Source organism: Alosa sapidissima, chromosome 1 (assembly GCF_018492685.1).
Source record: "Alosa sapidissima isolate fAloSap1 chromosome 1, fAloSap1.pri, whole genome shotgun sequence".
NCBI classification, from domain to species: Eukaryota; Metazoa; Chordata; class Actinopteri; order Clupeiformes; family Clupeidae; genus Alosa; species Alosa sapidissima.
In genome coordinates, this window is record NC_055957.1 from 17,288,159 (window position 1) to 17,315,204 (window position 27,046).

The following is a 27,046-nucleotide window of genomic DNA, read 5'->3' on the forward strand; positions in this document are numbered from 1 at the left end:
ACAATAGGACTAAGAGTTCTGCACATTCATAGGCCAACATGTAGGCTAGGCTTAGGCCTAATTATTCACTCAACTAAAAACCTATTATAGTTTCTGCCAACATGACGGGACAAATAGTCCCACATCTCTTGAAAGAGCTTTATGAAGTGCAATGTCCGTTCCCTCGCCTTTGATCTCGGAGACGTGTTAAACAAGACACCAGGAGCACAGATTCGGAACTGCAGCCCTACGCAGATGGCATAGTCTAGAATCAAAAGAGATTGTCTAGATCCAGGACAGACAGAACAAATAGTTTGTGCATGTTGAAAATCAAACAAGTTCTTAGTTAAACCTTGACTATAGCATAGGTTTAGGCTATAGAGGTGTTGGCCAAGTCTTAGGTAGGCCAATAGGCGTAGGTCTACGCTTTGAGTTGTTTGAATAGGGCGTATTGCCCTAATGTGGGACATTTTTTTTAATTTTTCGGACTTCTGTAGTATAGACTATATTAGGCAATGTGAGGGCAACACACTAAATCCACATCAAATTTTGATCACAGGACCCTACAGCTTGCCATTCCCGTAGTTTCACTGACATTCATTAGTTTGGGGAAGAGCCGCACCCACTGGAGCTTCACATTGGGCAGTGTCCCACATTTATAGTCCTACAAATTGCGAGTGCGATTAAAAAAAGAGCCTGTAGATATCCTTTTAACACACAATCGAGTGGCCTAGCTACTCGATGTATTAATTTTCTAAATAGGCCTACACATTGTAGGCTACTCCAGAGAATATCACACCCTGTCGCCAGTTTTATCTGTGCAGACAGTTGCCAAGTCCGGATCAGCAACTACAGTAGTGGTGCTGGCGGGAGGTCCGTTACATTCGCACTTCGCCACTAACTGTGAGGTGTGAACGGCGGGAAGTGTAAATGACCTAGACCTCTTTCATCAAAGCTGCTGCCGGAGTCAAGTGTCACATCGGCTACATCTGAAGCCCAAATTACACGAGCGTCCAGATTCAGGCTCTCTCTGACGGATATGTGTTGTAAAAGAGGACCGCTGTCTGCTTAGTTCCGAACAGATGGCATAACGGCCATCGGTCACTTTGCGGAAAGAGACTGATTTCATAGGCTACACGTTTTAGACCCATATTTTAACAAAAATGAAACAGACAATGTCATGGATGGTAGCCTATAATTTACAGAAAAAAAAAAATCACCAGTGGTTGAGCCGAACTTGCCTAAAGGCTATAGGCCTAGCCAATGTAGGTAATTATGTTATCAAAAATACATTTGAAAGACCCAACAGTGTAATAAATAGCCCAATGCAGCTTAGGAAAGAAACAAGGCATACATATCCTTTTTTTTATTATTTATTTAACAAATAGACCACTATTTAACAAAAAAATGCACAGAGACAAATATTTAAGAGTGCACACATTCTCTTGTCCATTTCCTCTGAAATAAATACATACTTGCTACTTCACACATGAACAGGGAAAAACGAATATCTCTTATTTTCCAGTAGATGGCAGTGTAGTTAAAATTGCCTTAAAATTATCCACCAGAGACAATACCAGTCTGATTAAGCCCAGGTCTTCAAGGATGCTGCCCTAACAAAAAAACTAGAAGAGGGCCTACCAGATGGTTGATTATGAAGATATGTACATCTCCATGAAAACTGCAGTTAAGAGGTGTGTAGGATTTGTCAATCCAACAGTTTCCAACAGCAAACCCATGTAGCCTACTGTTAAAAGCTACACTTGAATTACGTGCACTGTTTGGTCAAATCTTTTGATCAAAAGATTTTTGCTTTATCTTCAGGGTTAGCTAAAGGCCTATTACTGAAGATAATTTAGATACCATGTATACATGACTCCAGACAAAAGAAAGAGATGAAAAGAAATAGCACCATTGTTAACCATAGGCCAGGCAATCATCCACCAGAAATCTTATAAAACTAGCTTTCAGTTAACAAATAATCATCTTCAAAGGTGTTACAACACCCAAATACCCTGCTCCACTCCGGCTCATGTGCTGCTACCTACTGCCCATTCTCAGCTTACCTTCTCTTGTAAGATATAAATGTGCACGTGCTGTTGTGTTTTGTCACCATTTATCTCTGTATAAAAATAAATACATATTTCAACTACCAAAGATTCACGCATACCATGGACAGAAGGCAAGCAGTCCAGAGGAATTTGTCTGAAGCCAAAGAATCATTTGAAGGATGAAAAAAAACCTCAGTATAATTAAACATATAGAGAAATCTGTAGACAAACATTTTGAAAGACATTAAATAAAAAAGTTGACATTTATCACATTTAGTTGACAGATCTTCATCTGGTAACTTGGTTCCAGAATTGCAGAGCAATTGCAGAGCAATACAAAATACAAAAGGCATATGCACACCAACACCCACATTTGCTCACACTCACATATTTACAATATCATTCACTCAGACACTCGCATATAGACGCACACATACACACACACACACACACACAGTTACAAAATAGAATGTTCAGTTTTTCTTGCCAGAATATTCTGTGTGTATGTGGGTGGATGGAGGTGTGTGTGTGTTATTCCATATTCAGTCAAATGAATTCTTTACAGTAGTCAGTAGTAGTCCTAGGTCCCAGTCCCTGTGGCCAGACACCGGGAAGAGCCTGGCTGCTGCAGCTGGGCACTAGTCTTGTCTGCAGAAGCCTCCTCACTGGCTTCCGTCTCACCCATGTGCAAGTCAGGCGTCTCTTCCTCAATGAGACTTTCGGAGAGATCCTCACAGCCCATACATGTCTGTTCAGGAGACAGGAGACATAAAATCACCAAACAATCACTTATCACCATTTCAAGGTGTACTGTATGTTGCACAGCACAAGTTCTGAATGACATTGAAAGCTCAAACGAAGCGGAGCTGGTCGAGGGGAGTCACCTTGACATCAATGGCTTTGGGCAGACCCCCCCTTTTCATCCAGGGGTGCACCTCCACCAACTCCCTCCTCTGGTCCTTGCTGAAGCGTGGTTGGTTTTTCTGCATCTGACGGAGCTTTTCGCGATCGTCCCTCAGAACCTTTTGCATGTCACTGAGGGAGAGAGACACAAATAGGCGCAGACACTCAGCACATTACTCCTGTGGTGGGACACAAACAATCACAAGCTGGTCCTCTTGTGCAGCCTCTTCGTAGAGGAAGACTAGAGCAGTGTTCACCTCATCAGTATGCGCCAGCAGTATGGCATTATTTCCAACGTTTCATTCCAACGTTTCATTTGGTTCCACAACGCTATATCTCCATTTTGAAAAACATTAAAAAGTCATGTTATTTAATTGTGTATTTCAGGTAATATCATATGAAGTTGCAGTTGTGTTGTTTTGATTGATTAAAAACAAATCAAATAAACAATACCCAATTACAGTTCACCTGAAATTACTTAAAAAAAAAAAAAAAAAAAAAGATTTATGAAAATTCATTAAAATGGAGGGTATAGAGTTTTGGAACCAAACTCTTCATTTGATTTCTGGTTAACTAAAGTCTTTCAATGGAGCAAGATAAAAGGAGTTGTTTTTATAAAAGGGCAGTTCACACTTCACTGCTAAGAGGAAATCAGGTCGTCCACAGAGGTGTGAACATTGTCTAGGCTTACAGGCGCATTTGGATAGGTAGGTAGGGGAAACACTTACAAAATGCTCCTTTACACTCATACCTAAATGAGTGCAAATACATGGCTAATATTGGGCATCTATTTGACGCAAAACAGAACAAGTTGGTTTCTTAGAGCTTCCATTAGAATAGCAATCAAAATAGGAAAAAACACAGATAGAGACTTTCAAAATTATATTGATTTTTGAGGGGGAAAAAACTTGTCAAGGCTCATGGTCACATGACACACACATCTTTTTAAAATCTATTTTATTAATTAAGTCAAACTCAGAGAAGTTTAGACTAAAATGAGGTGAAATTAATATGACACCACATTGGTCCCACCACATTGATGTAGTTACGGGGGGTGGGCCATTTGATCAAATACAGAAGCTCTGTGTAGCTAAATAGGAAACTGCCTGAGGTGTCAGAATGTGGGTAGCGAGTAGGGCAACATGCTCACATATGTCTAGTCTAATCATGCTGGTGTTGCCCAAGTCCAGGGGGAGCAGGGATGGAGTGGCAGGGGGTAGGGGGTTCCTACTCTCTCTCCTCCCACTCACCGTGAGGGCATCTGGTAGGTCAGCATGCTGGCCCCGTCTACGTTAGCCGTGTGGAGCCACAGTGGGTCCTGAGGTACGTACTTGGAGAAGTGCTGGTTCTCTTCCACCTCCATCTCCCCACCTTGTCCTACTGTCATGGCTGCTTCAGGCTCCTTGGCCTTATGGCTCTTCTGAGACGAGTCCACGCTGCCAAAGTAGTTGCTGCTGTTGTTGCTTACATGGCTGCTCCCTGTAAGGTGGTGGAATAAATGCAGGCAGCTCGAGTTATCATTGGGTCACTGTGAGCACAACACTTTTTCAATATTGATTCATATTCATCGAGTTAAATGTCGTTTTTTTACTGGTCCATATTTGGTATGTTTCCGTGTTTGCTAACAGAGGAAACATCTACAAAACTCCTTTATGCCCACACATAAACGACTGGCAACACTTGGCTAAGGTTGAACTTCTAATCGACATAAAAGGACAACTTGGTCTGCACTACAGTAAATTGGCTCTGAAGAACATCAATCCTGTTCCACAATAGTGCCATGTTGCTATGCTTAAGTACCTGTTCCACTAGCAGATGCACCACTAGTTGAAGTTCCGTAGGCAGAGGTTCCGCAGCCATTAGAACCAGAACCCATGGAGCCCGAAGTGGCCGAACTCGTGCCTGAGCGCGAGTCCAGAAGCAGGATGTCCAACATGTCACTGGAGGAGGAGTTGCCATCGCTGTGGTGACTGTCATCTGGAGAACCCACCTCCTGGAAGCGAGAGAACAGATTGGTCAGGTACATTAGCTCAGACTCGGAACACTGCAATACTGCCGTCTCTAGGTCTCTTGCTGGCGGCCCACGCGAGTGCTATGACTTACAGGCCTCATTCTACTCAATCACCATTCTGCTTCACCAAATAAATCAATCATCGCTTTACACAATAATGTATCAGTAGTGCCACTAAGATTTATATTAGTGGTTCCACTTAAATTCAATTACACCTTTCAAACTTTTGTTACAGACTGACCACCAGCACAAACCTACTGTAGGTACTTCACAATCATTTATGAAAGTAAATATGGTGAGTGTCTTAATCTCTGTAGGCTTATTATGACACTTGCAGATTTATACAGCATTCACACATATCAGTCTCATTATGGGGGATAATGAGAGGTACTGTGAGCAAATCGTATGGAAATGTTTCTACATCAACCTCAGTCTCAATATATGGGCACAAACTGTACCCACCAACACATAGCACAAAGTACAAAAGCCATGTTTCAGGGTTAATAGACGTGGTCACTAGTAAAGTCCTAAAGTCAACAACAGCTTAATTTCAGTGGTGGGCAGGGCCCTCCTCAGTCTTGTGTGAATATTGTATTTCATGGGTAAATGTGACAATAAGAGCGCTTTCTATACACACAAAGACTTACAGTATGTAATGAAAGTAAGTGTGTGTGATTAGTCTCCATGCAGACTAATCTTAAATGGGGGGTGGGGGCAGAGTGAGAAATGGCAAAGTGCAATGACAAGAGACTGTCCTGACGCCCGTCTACCCTTTTTTTTGGGGGGGGGGGGGGGGGTAAACAGATGGTATTCATCAACACTGTGTAATTCTCACAGTCGACAATAGTTGCACCCAGAAAGAAAACATATCATTTATTAACTGATGTAGAAGTGATGGGCATAATAATGACATGCAGAATCCAGGCTACAAAAAACTCAATTAAATCAAATGAACCAAGGAAAAGTACAATGTCAGCAGAACAGTGAAACCCAAAGGAAATGCAGTCTCATTGGTCTCATAACATGGGAAAGGGAAGGAGAAAGGAAGATGGTAGGGTGGCGGGCTGCGATGTTGGCCTACCTCTTCGCTGCAACACAGTTTAGGGAATAGCTTTTCCCAAGACAACCCCCCACCATCGGTCTGCCTGTGCCCAGACCTGAGGCCGCAGAGGCCAGGGGGGGTGGCTGGGCAGGCCCTGTCTAGAGCGGGCAGTTTGAGTGAGCGCTAAAGGGTGTAAGGGACATATGTATTAACATCCATCTGTTGGGACACTACATGCTCTGAATCATTCCTCTATGGTAAATAAGATTTCATATTGTACTTCAATATGGCAGTTTAATCACATTAGCATAGATTATTTACACTGTATGCACGAAAACATTTGATATTTCATGCATTGGGATTGTAGTCTTTTATCACTTTCAATACTATCAAATATTAGTCACATTACTACTGCATATTAGGGGCTATTTTACACACTTTATTTAACAATGCATTTTACTTCAAATTATCATATTATTCTACTTATTTTTCTGTATTATTCTAGCATCAGATTATCATATTGCACTACTTTTTGTTTCCAAAAAGATTTCTAGCATGCTTAAATTGAAGCAACAAAAAATGTTAGTGCTACTGCCACTTGAAGACAATAACTGTAGAGCTGACAAACTTCAGCGTTATGGTTTGTGCAACAAGCTGCCAGTGACAACTTGGTCATGAGGACACTTGGCCCAAGAGCACTTCAGTGGGTTTGCATTGCCACACTGCAGCGGTTTAGCGCAGAGAATGCAGGGGACTCAAAGGGAGAAGCACGATGAGGACATTTGCGCTTTGCTCACACGCCACACTGGTGCACCACTCTCCCTCCTTGTGATCAACGACAATAGTCTACCCTCACAACTGAGGTGTGACGGCGCCATCTACTGGCAAGTTGACACCATCATGTGTATTATAATGAGAAAGGAAGAGAGGAAGAGCAATAGAGAAAGAGTGTATGCATGTGTGTGTGTGTGTGTGTGTGTGTTTGTACGTGCGTGATTGTGTGTGTGTGTGTGTGTGTGTGCGTGCGTGAGTGCGTGTGTGTGTATATGTGTGTATGTGCGTACGTGCGTGAGTGTGTGTGCATGTGCGTGCGTGCGTAAGTGTGTGTGCATATGTATGTGCGTGCGTGCGTGCGTGCGTATGTGGGGGGAGGGGGGTTAGGGAGACAGAGAGAGGGGGGTGAAAAGAGACCAGTGCCTACCTGCTGCAGCTCGGTGTCGGGTTTGGTGGGCACGCTGGTGGGGACCTTCTCCACGGTAGTGGCGGCGGGGGTGGCTGCGCTGTCCTGCCTCTCCTCCAGCTGCAGCAGATTGAGCTGGAGCGGCGAGCTGCAGCGCGACTGGAAGAGCGGCGGCGAGGGCTGGTCCCGGGCGCCGAGCGACTGCGGCGTGGAGCACCGCGACTGGCCCTCTCGCTGCTCGGGCTCCGACGCCTTGGGCGGCTCGGTGGGCAGTGTGAAGGAGAAGGGCTGCGGCGCGTAGCCGCTGGGCGGCGGGAAGGGGTTCTGTGTGGCAAATTGCGTCTGGACCGTGAATGTGGACTGGCCTGGGAACGGCAGCTGCCCCTGGAACGCCGGTTGCGCCTGGAATGACGGTTGCCCCTGGAACGACGGTTGCGCCTGGAACGCCGGTTGCCCCTGGAACGCCGGTTGCCCCTGGAACGCCGGTTGCGCCTGGAAGGCGGAGGGCTGTGTGGGGAAGGCAGTCTGATCGGGGTAGAAGGGCTGGCGTGGCGCACTGCCCATCTGTGGGAACATGTAGTTGGGCAGCACCAGGGCCACCATGGGCGTGACTAGCGGCGCTGGGTATGTGGGGGGCTGCATGGGGACGCGCGGGTCCTGGTTGCACTGGCTGTCGCTGAAGCGCGACAGTGTGGGGTCCACTTGGGGGGCCATGCCGCTGGCACCGGGGTACATCTGGAGTGGGTAGGCGGGCATGACGGCAGGGTAGGCGATGGGGAAGGTGGACTGGGAGGTGTCTGAGGGTGACCAGGACGTCTGCTGCAGGCCCTGCAGTGGCGGCCTTGGCTGCTGCTGCTTTCGTTGCGACACCGTACTGTCCGACGACTCGTTCTGCTTCACGCGTTTCGATTTGGTCTTCTTGTTGCGGCCGCTGCGGCGGGCGGCCGGCTCGCCACTTCCTCCCTGCTTACAGGAGCGCACCGCTGGAACAGCTGCAGAGCACCGACAGGAGGAAAGGACAGAAGAGTCCAGCAGTGAAATTACACATTTTCTCTCTTCAGAAAATATTGTTTAGCACACAGCTTGTGAAATAACCACAAGCACAAAACACAGCTGGAAATGTAACCAAGGCCAGCCTGGTTTACAGAACTTATTTTGTAAACTGGAGTAGGGAGCTGTGGGAATGTGGGAAACTTAAGTCACATAAACTGGTCCAAATGTAAAAATTGACCAAAATGTTTTTGTTTGTTGTTTTTTTTTTTGGTGTTTTTTTGGTGTTTAATGATGTTATATGTGTATTTCTCCTGTGAAGCCCCAACATGTTCCCCACTATTCATTCACTGCCAGTTTGCTTTGACTAGACACACTGGTTTCCTGTGCAAGTGGCCATTTCCCCCACTGGCTCCCTCACCTTCTGAAGCCAACTGGCCCTTTTGTCTCTCCAGGTACTGAGAGCAGTCAGCCTTGAAGGCGTGGACACCACGCAGCTCCCGGAAGCGGTTAAGGAAGGCGTGCTCCTCCTTCTGCGTGTGTGCCGCCAGCACCTGCTTGGTCAGGCCCAGCTTCTTGTACGCCTCCCTCTCCTGGCTGGGAGGTGAAACAGCACTTGGGGGCACGGTGGTCTGGCACTCCACTGCCTCTCCACCGCCTGAGACGTCCTCGATGATCTCTGCACAGATTAAAAAAAATAAATAAATAAAAAAGAACTCATAGGTCAAGAGCGTCATGACGACTCGAGATACTGATGACCATGCACCAGATGGAAGGCCATGCAGAGGTAGCCTACCTGATTCAGGCTGAGGCTTCTTGTCCCCCACGTGTACGATGGTGCTACTGTAACTGCACTGGCTGGGGATGGACACGACGCTCTCGGCTTTACTGGGCAGGGCCAGGGGGGCCAGCGACGTGCTCACCACCCCCGGGGTGGCGCTCTTCTTGGCCACGTTCAGAGTGGCCAGAGTGGGCGGTGTTTTCAACAGCGGAGCCTCTGCTTAGAGGAGAAGGGCAGCAATGGAGAGAGAGAGAGGGAGGGAGAGAGAGAGAGAGAGAGAGAGAGAGAGAGAGAGAGAGAGAGAGAGAGAGAGAGAGAGAGAGAGAGAGAGAGAGAGAGAGAGAGAGAGAGAGAGAGAGAGAGAGAGAGAGAGAATTTACCCACCAGTCCTTTCATTCAAACTGCCTTAGAATACCTTCCACACATCTACCAATAACAGTCACTGTACAAGAATATCAACTGGAGGTTCAGACTGTGATGGGACATTAATCAGGCACACTAGTGGGTTTCAGACTGCTTGACTTCCTTAGAGGCCTTGCATAAGACTAGCAGCAAAAGAAGAAAACCCTGAAGTACCTTCTGCTGCTTGCATGGAGCTCTCTACTTTCTGTTTGTCCTCATCTGAATTGGAGGAGGTCGTGTTGGAGGAGGACTGGCATTTCCTCTTCACTGTGATAGGGATGTTACAGCTCTCCAGATATCTGAATGAGAATACACACAATCCCCAACAATGCTATTGGTACACAAGGAAATCCCTGTATACTTCTTTACAACAAGCTAGACAAAATAGGTACAGTCCACAAATCTAGCAAAGAAATGTTTAAATATTTCAGCTCAACAGCCAATCACCCGTCTCTTCTGGGCTCCTAAAGCAAAGTGTTAACTGGTTGGAGCAGTGAACAACTTAATCTGAGCAACTCTGTGTGTTACCCATTTACAGATCCGGGAAAGTGAGCAAACACACAATGTTCTGACTGCTCAAACAGGACACGTTCACAGAGGCCAGTGAGGTGAAGCATGTGCATGCCCACCTGATGACGCTGTCCAGGCAGCTGATCTGCTGGTAGGAGTAGACGGTTTGGTCCTTGAAGGCCAGCTCCTCCTGCATGGCCACACGCTCCTCAGGGCTGCCCCCAGAGTCCCGCCAGCTCATCGGAACCGCCGTGTCCTTGGGCCGGACCGCCGGGCCCTTCTGTTGCAGCGCTACTGGGGAGACAGCATGGTGATTATTGGGCTCAGCAAAGGCAGCACAAGGACACCAGAACAGGACCACGACACAAGGAACGTTCAGGGGCTGATGTTCTTTGCTGGCCCTACTTACGGTTTTGGCTCCTCTTGGACTGCAGCTCCTGGGTCTTCTGCATGTGCACCCCCTTCTGCATGTGCACCCCTTTACAGATCTCCTGGAATGAACGCTGTGGGGAAAAGAGGACACCAATGTCAGCAACAATGGACCCTTGCAAATGGATTCCTACTGAACTGGACTGAGTTCTGCTGGCTGAAAGGGTGCACTCAGGGTATGAGGGTGCAATCAGGGTATTGACAGACAGACAGACAGACAGACAGACAGACGGACGGAGTGCTGACTCACAGGCTTGGCCTTGTCTGGTTTGTCCTCTTCTGGCCGAGCGGCACGGGGCCCGCTGTTCCCCGTGCTCTCGGTCGACGAGGCCACGCCGCTCATCAGGTGGTCATTGCTGCCCAGGCTGCCGTAGCCGCTGGAGCCATTGACGTGCACCGGCTGCAGGGGGGCAAGCAGGCACAGCAGTGGTCAACAGCTTTGTCAATGGTTGAGTATCCTTACAATGCCTACTCTCTTAACCTAGCGACATGCCTTTTGTCCCTTTTCTTTGCCTTATGATTACATTGAAGAATGAAAACCAGGTTTGCAATAGGTGCTGCGTCTCTATTCACAAACGGAAATGTCAATACCTGGTGAGGTGTAAACTGTGTGTACTGTAACAATGGCAGAGTGACCGAACCTCTCGGTCAGGCTCACCTGCAGGAGGAGCCGGTGGATCTGCTCTGTGATTTCATGGATGTCGGAGTCCATGGTCTTCCCTTCGGCTACGCCTGGCGCCACAAACACATCCTCATTCACAGGGCCGCTGTGGGAGGAAGAGTTTAGCGAATTAGTGGGTAGACAACACAATGTACAAGATTTGGTAACAACACAAGCATATATTTGACTTGACGTGGTGAAGGTTTGCCATTTAACAGGTCACAACCTCAGGCAACTGTGTGATAAACCATCCATAAACCATCCATCCCTTCCATAAACCATCCCAGAACTCACATGCGGACTTTGTGACGGCCAATGACAAAGGACACTTTGCGGCTCCAGGGGTTGACGAAGCTGGACCAGCTGGTGTCCAGGGTGATGTACTCCCCATTGCGGGTGCAGAAGCGAATGGAGGAGTGGTCAAAGGGCTGGCCGGCATGCTGCATGACTGGGTACAGAGACACCGAGCGAGGTTACAAGCAAGCTCCTCACGCTACACTGGCATTCAATGGCTCATTCAACAGAAATGCTGAGGTCCTGTTCTGTCCATCTCAGACAAAGACATTATATTGTGGTGTGTGGTGTTTTCAGTAAGAAAAAATACGGTCATTCACTTCAGTGAGTGACATTTTAACAGGAGAAGGCCTTTGGTGTATGCTATAAACAAAACCTTCTTCCATAATAATAGTCTAAGAGAGGAAATGCAGAGACTCACTCTTCCTGTGGATGCTGAGCATGACGGCCCAGTCGCTGGGGTGGAGGTGCATGAGCAACGACGTACCGATCAGGTCCTGTGGAAGGTATCCTAGCAACGGAACAGCCCTGAGGTAGACAGGAACAACAGTTTTACAACACAACTCTTAAGTAAAAAGGACTCCAATACTCAATGTTAATGACATAAACGCATGGCACACAACACGCTGTATTATACAGACGACAAGACTGAAAAAAAAAAACTCATCTCACCTCTCATCGACGTCCTGGAATGCACAGTTGGGGGTATGTGTTGTGGTAAAGATCCGCTTGTCAGTGGGGATTCTGGGAGCTGGAAGCACAAATCCAAAGCAAATTCATTTTTTGAAATGAAAGGAGTCGAGACATTGTGCAGGATGATGTGACAGAGATCCAACGTGCTGGTTGTTTGCTTACCTTCATACCCTGAGTGCACCCTTTCAGCCAGCAGGAGGCAGCAGAACTGCTCCTCTCCATGCACAGAGTCTTGCACCTTCATCAGGTAGGGCGTCATGCGGAAGGGGTAGTACTGGAGGTCCTCCGCACACTCCTTACCACCACTGAGGTCAGAACAACAAGGGAATAGGGCAGGTTGGCATGGCATGGCATCACATCACATGGCATGGCATCACATCACATCACACATTCTCATTCACACCAAATCAGGGCTCTACAGGAGGGTGACTACTGGGCATTCTGTGGCACTGGGCCCCTCTGACTATGTGAGTAGTGACGGCAGTAGGAAAATATTCACAGATGTTCACCCTGCCACTGCTATGAAGTTCAGTTCAGTTATTATGTAATGTAATGTAATGTAATGTAATTATCTGTCTCAAAGTCTTAAGTATTTTGCTACAGCAAAATGGTAGTGAGTGATGCAGTTGATTATTCTAAAGTTACAATTGAAATTCACATGACTAAGTTATGGTGTGGATTCAGTAGTGTTGTATAATCAATCCTTGCTAAAATACTTTTCCTTTTTTTGTTTGTAGTCATAATTTTATAAAACATAATTTCTGCCATATAACTGTGTAATTTATAATGTCAGGAAGGCCCATGAGGCCAGAAATGACTGTGCCCTCTACAAGAGTACATTGGATAGGCTTGTTTAAACTGGTTGCGGTTGGCATAGCAACAAAGTCCATCAGCACCGTGACACTTTTTTGGCCATTATAATGGTGTCAAAGTGTAATCGGTCTGTCATCCTCTAGATGGCAGTATTGGGGCTTGTCACTACAGTGAAGGCAGGTGCACCAGTCAGCTTGGACACACTGCTTCCTGTTTGCCTCCTGCCTTTGATTGAAGGCGAGACTAACAACTAAATAAAACCATGCAGGGCAGATGGTGAGTGGGAAACAGACAAAACACACACTCACCTGATCCGGCAGAAGAAAGATTTTTCCTGCATGCAGTCGGAGGGGGATGACTCTTTTGAAGGAAAAGAGGGGAAAAGGGATGTCATTAATGTGTATGAGTGCTGACCTCTGACATATGCGTCAGTTTTTCCCCTCTCCATTCAATCAGGTGACTATATGGCCCGCTAAAGACCAGCCACAGCTGTGTCAATGCATGAATTAAGTGGCACACAGGCAAATCAATGAATAAAAGGTTTTCCGGGGCATTTAAAATAATTGCCTTTGAGAGAATATCCTAAATAGTTGTAATGAATATCATTGGGCTTGGGTTCAGTTGGCCAGCTATAACAAGCGTACATATACTCATACGGATATGGATATGTGGCAGCCTGTGACACAATCTGTCACTGTTCAATAGTCATGTCTGGAAACATTCTAGAAAAAATAAAGTGTGTGTGTGTGTGTTTGTGTGGTTTGTGTGGTGTGTGTGTGTGTGTGTTACCTGCTCCAGTGCACATGCTCCAAGAGGGCAGGCGGTAAGGCGTTGTGAAGCTGTAGAACACACTGACATCCTGAGGTGTTAAAAACTCCACAAACTTGGCATTCTTAAACACGTCCCTCTTGCAGTTCAGAATGGTAGCTGCCTGGTCAGAGATGTACACTATCTTCCCCGTGATGAGGGACACTGCAACTGCAAAAATGTCCTGCACACAAACACAAATATCATGTGTCAAAAACTACATGCAGTTCATATTTCACATTTACATTTCAACCCCGAGATGTTAAAGACATAAGAATGGTTTTAAAACCAACTTACAGTGTTTTTCAGTGTGTACTCGGAGGTAATACTGTCTATCTCCTCAATGGTGTAAGAGGCCACATCCAAACCCGACGGCTGGCTGTCATTGATCATAAGTAGTTGGTAGTATTCCTCATTGGCTGAAGTACGAGAACACAAAAGTTTAAGTTTATAAGAACTCATGAGACAGATAAGACTTTTTATTCTTTTTTCCACTAAACAGTGACTGCTTTCCAAATCTATATTAGGCCTCTCTTGTAGCTCAAAATAATATACTGACTTATACTGACAATTTGCTATTACATAAAACTAGGGCTCTCACTACATACTATCACAAGGGCACCATAATACAGACTGTTACCCGTTGATGCAACACAGCACATATCTGACTGAGTGAAAAAACAGACAGGCCACATTGCACTCAGTCAGTTAAGTATTCTCCCAGACAGTTCAGGGACCAAGAGGTCTCCCATGAACAGAGCTGGCTGTCCTTTCCCTGGAGCTTCTTGCTCAAGTTCCCATTCACCTACACACAAGTGACTCCTCAAAGGCTCCTCACCTTCCACCTGTTTGACGCAGCGGAGGGCATATTTGAGGGTGTTGAGGGTCGTGGACTTGTTGCCTTTCTTTCTCTTCTCTGAAGGGAGGTGCATCTTGAGCTCCTTGAGGGTCTTGAGCAGCTCCTTCTGTGTCTTGGCCTTGGCAGACTCTTCACTGCTGCAAGGGGTAACAGATGCACAGACGCACAAGCGTGTCAGCGGCAGTGACTTCATGTCAAACAGGATGTCTAGGTGTGATTCTAGCAAGTGCCAAGTCAACCTGGCAGAGATGGAGTCCTAGACACGTGGGCCTGCTTTGAGGATGCTCGCCCGTCAGCGCTAACACAGATGTCAATAATGAATGCACATACTGCTGTTGTGATCAATAAAGCTGTCATTAAGAGCCCCATACTGCTCTAGGTGCTTTTTACATTTAGAAATAAGAGTACACAGCTTTATTTCTGTGAGAAAGGTTGCTGGTGTGTGTGCGCGTGTGTGTGCGTGCATGTGTGTATGTGTGTGTTACTGCTAACCTGCAGCCACTGGTGGAGGGGTTATCCTGTTCGGAGCTGGCACTCAGTAAACTGAAGGCATTGGAACTGCTTGGTGGTGAAGGGCTGTGAGAGTTTGAGCTGTGAAGACATAAAGCACATTTGTCACGTTAGTTCCCTACGCTGTTAAATGGATAGTGAAGAGTTCTATTTAGGTTAAGTATTCTATGATGACATGGCTGCTTTGTGACATGGGGAGTCCGTACCAGCGTCAATTTCTCTGACCACAAAACTGTACTGTGCAAACTATTTATTTCTGTATTTCCTTTTTAGGAAAAAACGGTGCTGCTGTGCTCTGGTGGCTTGCCCCGCGCAACTATGTGTGCCACTATGCAGAGAGAGAAAAACAAAAACGCAGCTCAACAACTTGTGGCTGAACTAGTAGAACGGTCAGTTCTACACAGCCCAGACAGAAATAGAAAAGACGTGTCACACTCAAACAACTCAATCCAACAGACACCAACAAACACAGACTGATGGTGCACACTGACCCAACTGTTGCCATTGGTTGTCCTTTGTTGGGGCAGTGTGCAAGCACCTTAACATTGTAGCTGGTGATAACATTCTGAATTCTTGAAGTACTATTCCTGATAAAAGATGGTTAATCTCTGTGGTTTTAATCAACAAGTGGAGAACAAGACATCAACAACATTAAAACCATACTTGTAAAATCTGGAGGCCTTTTGTAGAGAAGGAAATGTGCTACCATATAAACCGTGTCCACAATATGTGTTCATTTGAGACAAGAACAACAAAATGTTCTTTTAAAGTCCTGAAGCACAGGGTACTGTCAGCAAAAGACCATTCATTCCATTTCAGCTGATTATTTCAATGTGTTCATTTCAGTAGGCGAGGACTAAGAAAGAGCTCTGTACAAGAGAGTGAAGAGAAAATTGAGAAAATGAGAGTTAAATGAAAGAGAAGTGGAGGGGAGGATGGGGAGTGAGAGAGTGCCGACTGGGGCTATGCTCTACACAGCTCTACTGTGGTTGGCTATGGCCCTCCACTGCTCACACACACATCACCATGTGCTCCACTGTGCCACTGTGAAGCTCATTCTGACTCATCATTCATACTTTTCAAGCACCCACTTTCAACCAAATAACTACCTCTTTCCTAGCCTGGGTGTTCCCATGCTGCCTTGCGCGTGATTTGATTCACGCTGCTAAGGCAGCCTGGAGACCATGGAGAAAATTTTCGCCTGAGATAGGGAACCAATCACAGAACAGGGGGGAAAGCAAAACGATGATGAGCTATGCACAGACGCATTTGATAGACATCCGTGGCACCCAATAAACGGATCTGGGCATTTTTTTCAAATACGAGAAAATGAACGTTTGGTTCCCAGACCACGTCTCATTGAGAAGTGGTGGTGCTAGCCAGGCTACCTCTTTCCAGCTTTTCCCAGGTACCCCCCCCCCGCCCTCTCTCTCTGGGGCTGTGTGTCAGCAGAGGACCTGAACCAGGCCTGGAGAACCACGCTAGCGGAGGCCTGGAGAACCACGCTAGCGGAGGCCTGGAGAACCACGCCAGCGGAGGCCTGGAGAACCACGCCAGCGAAGGCCTGCCGAACTTGAGCCTGCTGAAGCGGCTGAGCGTCTGGCTTTGGATTAGGGCCGATAATACACCCGCAAGGCTATAAGCAGCCACAGATAACACAGCAGCACCGTGAAGCGTACACATGGGCACCAATATAGCTAGCAAAGGCGCTTAATATGGAAAGCGGCCCTACAAATAGCTGGTCACTTTGGTTACCTTGGAGCTAATTATATAACCAGATATGTGCCAACACCTGGACGCTAAGATAGTGGACTAGTAGGTGGCTGTAGTAGGTTAATATCATGGGTTAGCTGAAATCCTCTGCACTCAGAGTCCTGCTAGCGCAAGCAGATGTCTGTGAGCAGCTGGACTGATAAGGATCTTCTAGAATATTAGGTGGTGGGTAGCTGTGGAAAAGCATTCCCTCTTCAACGTGAGCACAGTGACTCGCCCTGTCAAACCCAACCTTAATGGCTTGGCACCTGGTGTGGGTAGTTTTTATATAATTTATATAACTACTTTATGGGCGCTGAACAAAGACGCACTGCATTATGATTGGACTCCGGCTAAGGTCTTCTTCACACACTCGCCCAGGGAAGTTACAGCATGGTGACGTGGGAGGAGAGCATTACAGCACTTATTGGTTAGGTCAAGAAAGGGGCAAGGAGGTGCGACTGAGTCAGAGGTGTGGGCCTGGCCCTGGAGCAGGCACCGGCCCTTTAGGAAATGAGACAGACCACTCATGTCCTCTGCTCTCCCATTTTCCCTCACAAAGGTCTGTCCCTGATGGATAGGTAGGAAATGGGTATGTCAGAGAGGAGAGGCAGCTCCTGGGGTGAAAACCTTGGTAAAGTGGCGCTCAGCATGAAGTAATGAGACGTAACAGAGAGAGAGAGAAAGAAAGAGAAAGAAAGAAAGAAAGAAAGAAAGAAAGAAAGAAAGGGCGAGAGAGAGAAAGGGAGAGAGAGTAAGCGCTTTCAGACCTACTCGTAAGACCAAAGGTTCTGCCGATGTTAAACGGTGGGGCCGTATATCTGAACGACATAACCGGTCATATGGAAGTCCGAATTTAGCCGGTTGTTGTACTACTCTCCCCCTAGTATTTCCTCCGGACATTATGTAAATGTGCTGTGTCTGAACGAGGCGTAGAACATGCGGTTAAAATTCACACCTAGTGAGAGGGCGTGTTGGTGACGTTTCTTTCGTGCATCCATGTGGTTAGATCTGACTTAAATGCCAGTGTTATGATGGAGAGAGGGAGCACAAACAGAGGGCGGGATAGACAGAAAGAGAGAACAGAGAGTGCAAAAGTGCTTAACAATCTTTCCAGTAAACAGCAGTTGGTTCCCTTGGGAACCAGCTTGCTGCTGCTGATGGTCTTTTGGCGTACCATCTGGGGTAAAGTTAACCACCTCCATTTTTCCTTTGACATTGGCCCATGATATGACTCATGCTCTCACTTAAAGTAAACACTGAGGGAGAACAAGTGGGAGGGAGTGGCTCAGCAATGTGGTGGCAGTGACGTGACGTTCAGAGGCCTCAAAGCAACTATCTCACGCAGAGGGGCATTAGAGCCTCCGGAGTGGACAAGCACTTATGCGCTTCCCATTTTATGAAGAGGGAGAAAAACATGCTTTCCACTCTTCACCCAGACTCTAGTTGGGTCTATTAAACTTGCAAGTGCATGTTTCAATGGAAAGTGCTTACTGACTCTACACTAAACTTATTGTTCCAAACATCTGTAAGAAACAGAGAAATACACCATACAGCAGTTTATGGAAACACACTAATGCCAAAATAATCTACATCATCCAAAAATGAAATTAGCAGAAATGTTCATTTCTACTGAAAAAATATTATTATTATTTTTTTTTTTCTCTCTCTCTCTCTCTCTCTCTCTCTCTCTCTCTCTCTCTCTAGAATGGACTACCTGCCAGTTTTGTTTTTCCTAGGTCAACATTAACAGTGTTGTAATGGAAACTTCCAGATTTTGGCTAATAGGCTGTTTCCTAGGCTACACATTAGGATTAAGGAATAGGAAGCTAGTTGTGCAAACATCTTTCCTTTGTGAGGTGTAGACCTGCCCCAACAAGAAAATTAAGCTATTACCTCAGCAATTATTACATGTTGCTGTTGCTAATCCCTTGCTCTAGAATACTCTGCCTTCTCATATCAACTTCAATGCTTGTTAGGAAATAATGTTTTCTGTGTAAACAAGTACTAGACATTTGTCTGGAGGCAGAGGTGGCATGAAATGTGATGGAAGTGGCCACCTCGCAATTCTCCATACAGGAAAAACCCTGCAATTTTCATGCAAATGCAATGATGTGTAGCTCTACTGTATCATACTCACCTTCTTACTTTATGACTCACTAGGAAGAGGCAAATACTCCATGTGTGGAGTTTCCTCTGCCAAGATTCCATCCTAGTTTCTAAAGTATACTGATATAGAACGGGGAGTGGGCAGGGATTTGTTTAAGTGTCTGTGCATAAAGATACCAGACAACCGCCAACCCATCAGAAATCAGCACATTATACAGTATAAAAATAATTAATCTCTCACATGTCAACACTGTGTATTAGTGGGATTGTTTTACAGACAACTTTGATAAAAAAAAATGTACGATTCTTATCAACAAGTTCACTCATTCTCAGACGCTCACAAAGAACGTGTCACTTTTCCTTGAATATAAACATTAGGTATTTGCAAAAAGGCATCAACTATTGTTAAAACTTGCTGTTTCTTGTATAGTTTTTGATGTGATTTTTGCATATTTACAAATCATTTTTGTCCACTTCTTTTTTTAAAGAACTCTCCTGCTCCTGCTTAGACTGACCTCTTGTTGCTCCCAGACGACTCTAGCAGAGCGGAGTCCTTGCTGTGGCCGTTTGAGCTGCCCGTCGACTCATTGCCATGGGACTCGTTGCCGTGAGACTCGTTGCCATGGGACTCGTTGCCGTGCGACTCCGTCCCGCTGCCGCTGGAGCCGCTGCTTTTCATCTCCACGTCCTCGTGCAGGGAACGCGCCATCTTCCTGTTGCTGTGCGGGGAGGCCGGCGGGTCCTGGCTGCTGCTGTCGCTGCCCTCGGAGGGCAAGCCGCCCATCCGGTGAAGCTGAGCCATGGAGCTGCACGCGGCGCCGCCGCCACCGCCGCCGCCGTCCTGGCCCTCCAGCGGGGAGAACAGGTACGGCTTGGAGTCGGAATCCTCAGACATGACACGGGCTAGTGGAGGTGGTGTGGAGGTTCTGGTGAGAAAGTGGGGCAAACCCAATCACCCCATCATCACACAAAGGTTTGCTTTTGAAATAGTGATGCCGCGGGATCCCAAGACCTGTGAATGTAAAAAAAAAAAAGGAATTGAGAATATGAGTGAGGCCTATGCAAACACACAATCAAAGGCTGTGACAAAGACAACAGATAAACACAAACCATGTTTTTTCCCCTTTGGATTTAAAGTCTCCCCAGTTGTTTCTGGGGAAAGTCAGACAGCCATTATAACACTCTTTGATCACCTCTTCTATATTTGCTATGAGCTGGGTTAGAAAGGTCTCGAGTCGCTTGCCCTTCTCACAGCAGAGGCTAGCCTCACATCAAAGCTTGAGGCGCCAATGTCTGAGCTCTCTACCGCAGTGTGCAACCCTGAGGCCTTGCCAGGCCCAGACCCCTGTCCTTGCCTTCAAAAGAGCCCCGTCGGGGAGGCCTCTGGGCTGCCCTTTGCCTGTGGCTTAGAGGAGAGGGAACAGTCCCACTTTTAAAGTGTCTGCACCAGCGCAGACATAGGTGGCATTTGGATGTACCATGTGTAGCGTTCCTGCCCCATAGACATGAAAGATGACTAGCAGTGGTCTAGACAGACAGACAGACATGTATGGCAGACTTTTTTTAGCATTCACCTGGGGAGTCCCTTAAATGAGGTCATGATTGATACTGACAATGGTCAGCTTTGAGAGGTAAACATTAGTTAATATATACTGCACAAACCCATCTGAGAGCAAGTTCCAAGATATTTTATGTAATATGTATAAAAGACTCCATTGATCATTTGCACTGTGGCCTCTTGGTCTTTTGTCTGTGTACAGTAGGCAAATATAACCTGATCTCTCCATCACCATTGTTAGGTACACATGCAGAAATACATCAATAGAGGCTCCTTCAGTGTTAGGTAAGAGTGTGGAGTGCTCGAGAGTACAACACCTTGGATGTTTAAGAGTATGACGTCTGCAGGGCTGATTAAGCATTCACTTTTATCTATGGCTGACATTCAGAGTCCAGACTGTACTGCTGTATGACAGGCCTACACTTGTGGCCTAGAAGTCAAATATTTGAATGCAAGGAAAATAAGGTGATATTCCCCTTCTCTTTAAAGCTTTAAAGCTAAAGTAACTTTCAAACTGGTTAAAAAAAAAAAAAAGATTAACCAGATCCACTGGTTTGGAAATGCCAAAATATGTTTTTCTGTTGCAGGAGTTTGCCCAAATTTTTGCTTAAGTAGTAGCCTCTTGACCCTGGTGCATGTGAGAACCACATAACTCACGTTGCAATTTGTGCGACTTCATTCTGAACTTTGCTCCATCCCACTCCAGACTGCGCCAACCTATCTGACAGTGACGAGAATGCCTGTCTGGCGCTAGGCCAGGGTAACCCAGTAACCCACAGAGCAGTGGGAGTGGCAGACATGCTCTCCTGAACCCACGCCTACTGCGGGTGCACCTCAACCAGGCACATCGGCATGAATGCACACGTGTCTTAGAAGTGACAATTCTACCCCTCATTTGCGTCATATCTAAATGCCTTCATGCAATCAACCTGCCAAGGCATGCAAAACTGGCTTTTGGTTTGATATGGACAGATGACAAAGTTCATTTCTCGGGCAATGTCTTGTCATTTTACCGTTTTTTTTTTCTTTCAATGTTTTACAACATTGTCTGTATTCATGGTTCATAGTCAGTGCAAATGTGAAGATAGTTCGGTGAGTCTGATGGAAGATTCCCAGGACAGTAAGATTTAATTCCTTAATGCTTTACAAGAAACAACAATGGGACGAATAGTTACAAGATTATTCTCATATATTCTCAATTATTTTAGATTTTTCTTTCTAGTGCTTTGAAAAAAGAATGTCCACACATACTTGTGTCCACCAGTGGTTTATATTTGGGAGAAGCTTACTTCTATTACTTATATTACTTATAAAGTACTTATGGATGTATAGACCTATTAATATATAAAGACATGTCAAAGCTGAAAATAGCTCAGAAATAGTATACGGTAGTGACAAATGCAGTGAAAACAAAAGCTGGTTGATTACAGCACCACTGGATGCTCACACGGTATGCCAGGTAACTGCTTTCACACAGCCTACATATAGGCCTACTTGGAAAGAGGATCTCAGCTCAGTGTGCAGTTGGATAATCACTGAGGATGTATCCTACCTTGGGTCAGCCCTGAAGTTTGACAACAGAACACTTCAAATAGCCTACAGTATAACACATGAATAGAAAAAAATAAATAACACTAACTAAACTAGCACTGACAAAAAGTCTGACAGAACTAGACTTAATACTGACCTACTGACACGGGATCTTGTGCCAAATGGTATTCTCTATTTTATCTCTGTTATCTTGTCATTGTCAAATTTCCTTCATATGTTTAAGTCATGTAGATTGTAGCAGAGGCAGGGAGAAGACAGCATTCTCCCCAAGCTCCTTGAGCCACCAGCCAGACCTCCTGCTTGGCTACAGAGATGGAAAAAAAGATCTTAGACGGATTGGCACACTGACAGAGACAACAGACACGTCCTTCCTGTTCGGTCAGCCTGGCCTTCTCTGCTTTGTGAAATCTGAATGGACCCATCCTGGAACCTTAAATGCAGAGCCAGGTGCCAAGCATGACCAAATGTGTCCCTTCAGGGATGCTGTGAGTGATAATGACTTGGTAATATGATTGTGACTAAGAAGTTAAATGAGAACATCTTGACATAACTCAATCAGAGGTTATACTTGTACGCAAGTAGGGGTGACATTTTCCCAATAGACACAAACAAACACTTCCGTGAAATAGTATTTTGGGGACACTGGCTATGCATTCGTCTGGCACAAACTCAATTAGCCATACTGAGAAACATCCTGGTCACAGGTGCATTTTCACTGGTAAGACCTCTGACCAAGACAGGCAGTGAATTGCACAGGTGGAGTGGTGAGTCAAGGTCAATGTCTTTCAAGGGACCACATCATGGCAGTCTGCCAAAAGTCACACTGGAAACCACTGACTAAGCACAATGTCGCAGGTAGGCACACTCAGCAAGCAAAGTAATATGTGATCTAGGGAAAGTTCAAAGCCAATCGAAGAAACAGCACACAAAAAGTAGGCTATATAGTATATTTAACAGTGAACATATACAACAAGATATTAAACTTTCAAGATGGTTCATCTCACTTGGTGTTATAAGTGTCATCTACACTGAATAGCCGTTGTTACATAAAGTCAGACTTGAGCCCCTGTGAGCACCCAAAGACTCAAGCTGTGCCACAACGGACTAAATTACAATAACAAATAAACTTACACAAGCCTATTAATTAGTGTTCAGTTTGGTATGACTTAAGTAATGTGTTAGACCATCCCTTGAAGCTGTTTTATAACCCAGCATCAAGTTGGAGGCATTTATGTAATTGAATGCGGAGCAATACTGTTCACCACTGGCTGATTTTATGTAAGGTCTTACATAATTTGAAACTAGTAGAGGGGTGTCAAATGAAGGAAAGTTTAAAGCAAATATGTACAAATATTTTGGACATACTGGAGAACATGCTGAGCAACTGTTTAATCCTCATTATACATCATGAACTTGTCTTTTTAGAGAAACATTTCACAGATTCTTCACCCACAATCTGCAGATTGTTTGGATTTCCCAGACAATAGCAAATCCTACTAAACCCGCTCTCTTTCTATTCACATTTAAGTCACATTTTTAAAATTCGGTTCAAATTCAGTAAATTCAGTCAACTGAACTGACCCATATTAACCATCTCACAGTGACAGCGACCAATCACCAGATCATGAACAATTCATTCAGTACCAGGAATTTTTATATCATGATATACAACTTCATGGCCTGTTGATAGCCTATATACAATAGTAGTCTGTAAGCTACAACTAATACGCTAATTCAGCTATGCTGGCATATCCACTGTTTGGACCATTCACATACTTCCTACCATATATGAGGCACCATTACCGTTTATTGTCTCATATAGCGACAACAATGTACATTTTTGCCATGATTACGGCACTAATCACTATGACAGTGATTACGACACCACAGAACTAGTCAACAACACTTTCAGAGACCCTGAGGAGAAAAGCAATCCATAACACAAAAACATCAGATAATAGTCTTCCATGTCATAGGTGTTTAACATCATTATCTACACTGCTACTTTCCTGTCGGCTAACAGGTTGGAAAGGTGTGGAGCACTAGCAGGTGGATAAGTGGAAGAGTTATATCTCTCACCTCCTTTATCCAGGAAACTCAGTGGCTCTGCATCTATGGAACACTCCATTTGTGGACAGGTTTATGGAGATAATATTCATGCTGATAGGAAACTTCCCAAATAACACCAGATGCCAACCAAGGCTATAGTGTATCTGCAGGATCCCCTTTCTCGTTTAGGTCTAATTTGCATTTGGGGGAAGCCTGTCCACATACTGTTGTAAGCTTAGGAACCTCAGTGGTAGCAAAAAGAAAAGTTTGAAATGAATAATCTCGGCCAGACGGGAAGTAAGACTAGAACTAGCAAGAAGCGCCAGCTCACAATGCCTTTGGAATATGACATGCTTTATGAAATCATTATTGTAAAACACCCATTCATGAGAGACGATGTCATGCACCAGTAAAACGGGTGAGACTGCTCAGCCAAAAAAGAAAAAAAAGAAAAAGAGAAGCACAATTTCCCTAAGGACAGCCCATTGTGCGTCATCCTACACTCCATGCAGTCTAGTGGAATGCTCTGAGAACACCCACATCACATAGCAACCAGTAAATAAACTATAAATAAGTATACATCTTTGCAAGTCTTTAAAACACACTCAACTCTAAAGTTGAACCAGGCAGCTTACAATAGCATCCGGTCAAATGAGAGCAAATTAGTATACAAAATATACAGAATACTTCCAGATGCTGGTTGTGATAAATAAATGGTTCAGCTCAACACTGTCAATAAAGCCTGAATATTTACAACTGATCACTTAAACTGAGGAACATGGGATATTAGTTTAAACTCTAATGGCTTTCTTTGATTTATTAAAGTAGTAAACCTCCACTACTGCTAATCAAACTACTAAAGATAAAGATAACATAATTGAATCTGAAGACCTACTGCAATGAGAACAATACCTCCTGTAAGGCCCTTACAAGTTAACTCTCATGTTGGATGTCTCAGTTAAAATATCATAGGTTTTAGAATGGATGTAATGAACAATGTCCAAGCAGAGGTGTGTTCTCAGTGCCTTAACACCAGATTAAGGTATTTGGAGCACCTCTAGGTCACTTTTAATAACCTGCTACTATTGAGGCTGATTAGTGTAGACCCATGGCATATAGAAGCAAACAACAGTTTGCCTGCACTAACAACTAGAGAATCAATAAAAAGCAATGAAGATACTCAAACATAAAACCAATGTAGGCCAACGGCATGATAGCAAATGTGAGAAGTAGGCTAGTCACTTAGAAGACCTTTTCAAAGGGAAAATGTGAAAAATCTCAAAAACAAAATATGAATACAACAAACCTCCACTCAAGTGGATTGCAGACAAATGCATATCTTTAGATATAGATATAGTTGCACTTACTCATTTGCACCATCACCATGACACTCACTCACACAGTGCACCTTACCTTACTATGTACAGAGAATCACAGGCTCAGTCCCTGCCTCAGTCATTGCAAGCGCCTCTTGATTAATCACCCACTATGTGGATACTGTTTTTAGATTTGATTTAGATTAAGTGTAATTTAGTATAATTTGTATTTTAGTATATTCTTTATCTTCTACTGTCCTTATTGCTTAGTTGTGTTTTTTATGATATACTTTTAATTACTTTTTTCTGCTGTTAGTGAATGTGTGTGTGATGTCTGTGAGACCTTGAATTTCCCCTTGGGGATCAATAAACTATCTATCTATCTATATCTGAGGCCTTTCACCTGTTGAAGGCTAATACATTTTGTCTGAGTTTGGCCAACGCCTAGGTCTATTACCTCAATCGCTCATAATAAAGGCTAAGACGTTCTAGGCCTACTTCAAGAAGAGGAAAAATGTAGGCTAGGCTACCAATGTGAGATGCCATCACGAGAGAGAAAGAATTCATAAGACACATTGTAACCTAATTGATTCGCTGTTTTCTGACCTCCTTCAATAAAATGTTGCAACAATAGGGGGCAGTGCAATAGAGTTCCTTGTACACATGAATTCTCAAAAAACTGGAAAACAAGACAGTCACAACTCTCATCATGGTAAGTCCACACCACTCGACTAAAGAGACATCCTAGTCAACTCAACAGTAATTTTAGAGCATTTATTGAAAGAACTGATAAGAGGGAATTTCAGACGAAAACATGGGCATGGCTAGCTCTACTCCAGTGACCGGCTTTGACCTGAGCCGTGGCACAGTTATGCAACGCAGATTTCAAATTGAAATTAAACGAAACGAGAAAATATTTCCACGCGTCTTCTTCATGAATATGATCTAGTATAACAGGTCAAGTTGATCTAGATATGAATGGATTCTTTCCGAGGCAGCAATGATTTCATAACAGTCACATTGCACTGAATGGATGTCAATAGGTTATACAACATCATCATCCTGACAACTTAACTGGTTTCAAGACGCATAAGGAGCAAAAACATAGGCCTACCTTAACAAACACGTAGGTTTCCTATGTGTCTTGAAAAGAGTCCTCTTGTAGTAGGATATTCAAAAACTTCAAAAAGTCAATATCTTTCCGAATTTCCTCGATCCAGTTGTCGGCTTTGGCTACTGACACACTGCACTCGCTCAGTAGGCTACGTGCAATGTTCACTCACGGTTCTGCCCTGAATCCTAAGCGGTCTGCATGACCTCAATTCAAACTCCCCCTACCGCTCCTCCTTAAGAGTGTGTTCATTGGTTAAGAGTGGTAGGTTATATGCGGGAATGGACAATTTGAAAGACTATTGGTCTATAGACCCGTCAATCGTTTTACATAAGTATGTCAAACGCCTCACGTGGAAAACCACGTCCAGTGACGACATGCGAGACGTGTGGGCAAATCAGTAGTAGCGACCGCTGCGAGTGAATGAAACCGTGGCTTTGGAGGATGGTGGTTGGTTCAGGGAGGCGAAATACGAACGAGTGTTATCTAAACAGTTATACAAGTGTGTGTGTAGTCAATGTGTATGATGACTGCGCCAAATAAGCTCTCTAATATCGGTGTACTGTAGAACATTTCCTATTGTCTTTGCTACAGGTCAACGGACTAACAACTGTTGTGCATTTTATCAGAATATTTCGGACACTGTAATTTAGCGCAGAAACCACTATTTGAAACCATAGCCTAA

General features: G+C 44.9%; 1 protein-coding gene across 8 annotated transcripts; it reads right to left on the reverse strand.

Moving 5' to 3' along the window:
* Positions 1-1,311: 1,311 nt before the first annotated feature.
* per2 (period circadian clock 2) lies at positions 1,312-26,539 on the reverse strand. Of its 8 annotated transcripts, none has more exons than XM_042091376.1 (24): positions 26,365-26,539; positions 19,292-19,788; positions 14,898-14,996; positions 14,385-14,542; positions 13,844-13,965; positions 13,529-13,730; positions 13,048-13,099; positions 12,089-12,231; positions 11,906-11,984; positions 11,655-11,761; positions 11,234-11,387; positions 10,937-11,045; positions 10,529-10,678; positions 10,259-10,352; positions 9,969-10,140; positions 9,514-9,638; positions 8,953-9,153; positions 8,578-8,835; positions 7,188-8,158; positions 6,026-6,169; positions 4,734-4,926; positions 4,184-4,412; positions 2,915-3,065; positions 1,312-2,778 (listed from the first exon to the last, which is right to left on the reverse strand). In XM_042091376.1, the coding sequence occupies exons 2-24, from the start codon at positions 19,669-19,671 to the stop codon at positions 2,611-2,613; spliced, it is 4,461 nt and encodes a 1,486-aa protein (XP_041947310.1). In that variant the 5' UTR covers positions 19,672-19,788; positions 26,365-26,539; the 3' UTR covers positions 1,312-2,610. The 8 variants fall into 8 exon arrangements, with proteins under 8 accessions (XP_041947310.1, XP_041947302.1, XP_041947293.1 ...); XM_042091368.1 differs by having other exon boundaries at positions 8,953-9,156; XM_042091359.1 differs by having other exon boundaries at positions 9,969-10,143.
* Between the last annotated feature and the right edge of the window lie 507 nt (positions 26,540-27,046).

Coding starts and splice junctions, on each gene's coding strand:
- per2 (XM_042091350.1), bottom strand. CDS start 19,671: ATGTCTGAGGATTCCGACTCCAAGCCGTACCTGTTCTCCCCGCTGGAG. Junction 13,966..14,384: donor CTGCGTCAAACAGGTGGAAG/GTGAGGAGCCTT, acceptor CTCGTACTTCAG/CCAATGAGGAATACTACCAA. Junction 9,639..9,968: donor TGCCTGGACAGCGTCATCAG/GTGGGCATGCAC, acceptor ATTCTCATTCAG/ATATCTGGAGAGCTGTAACA.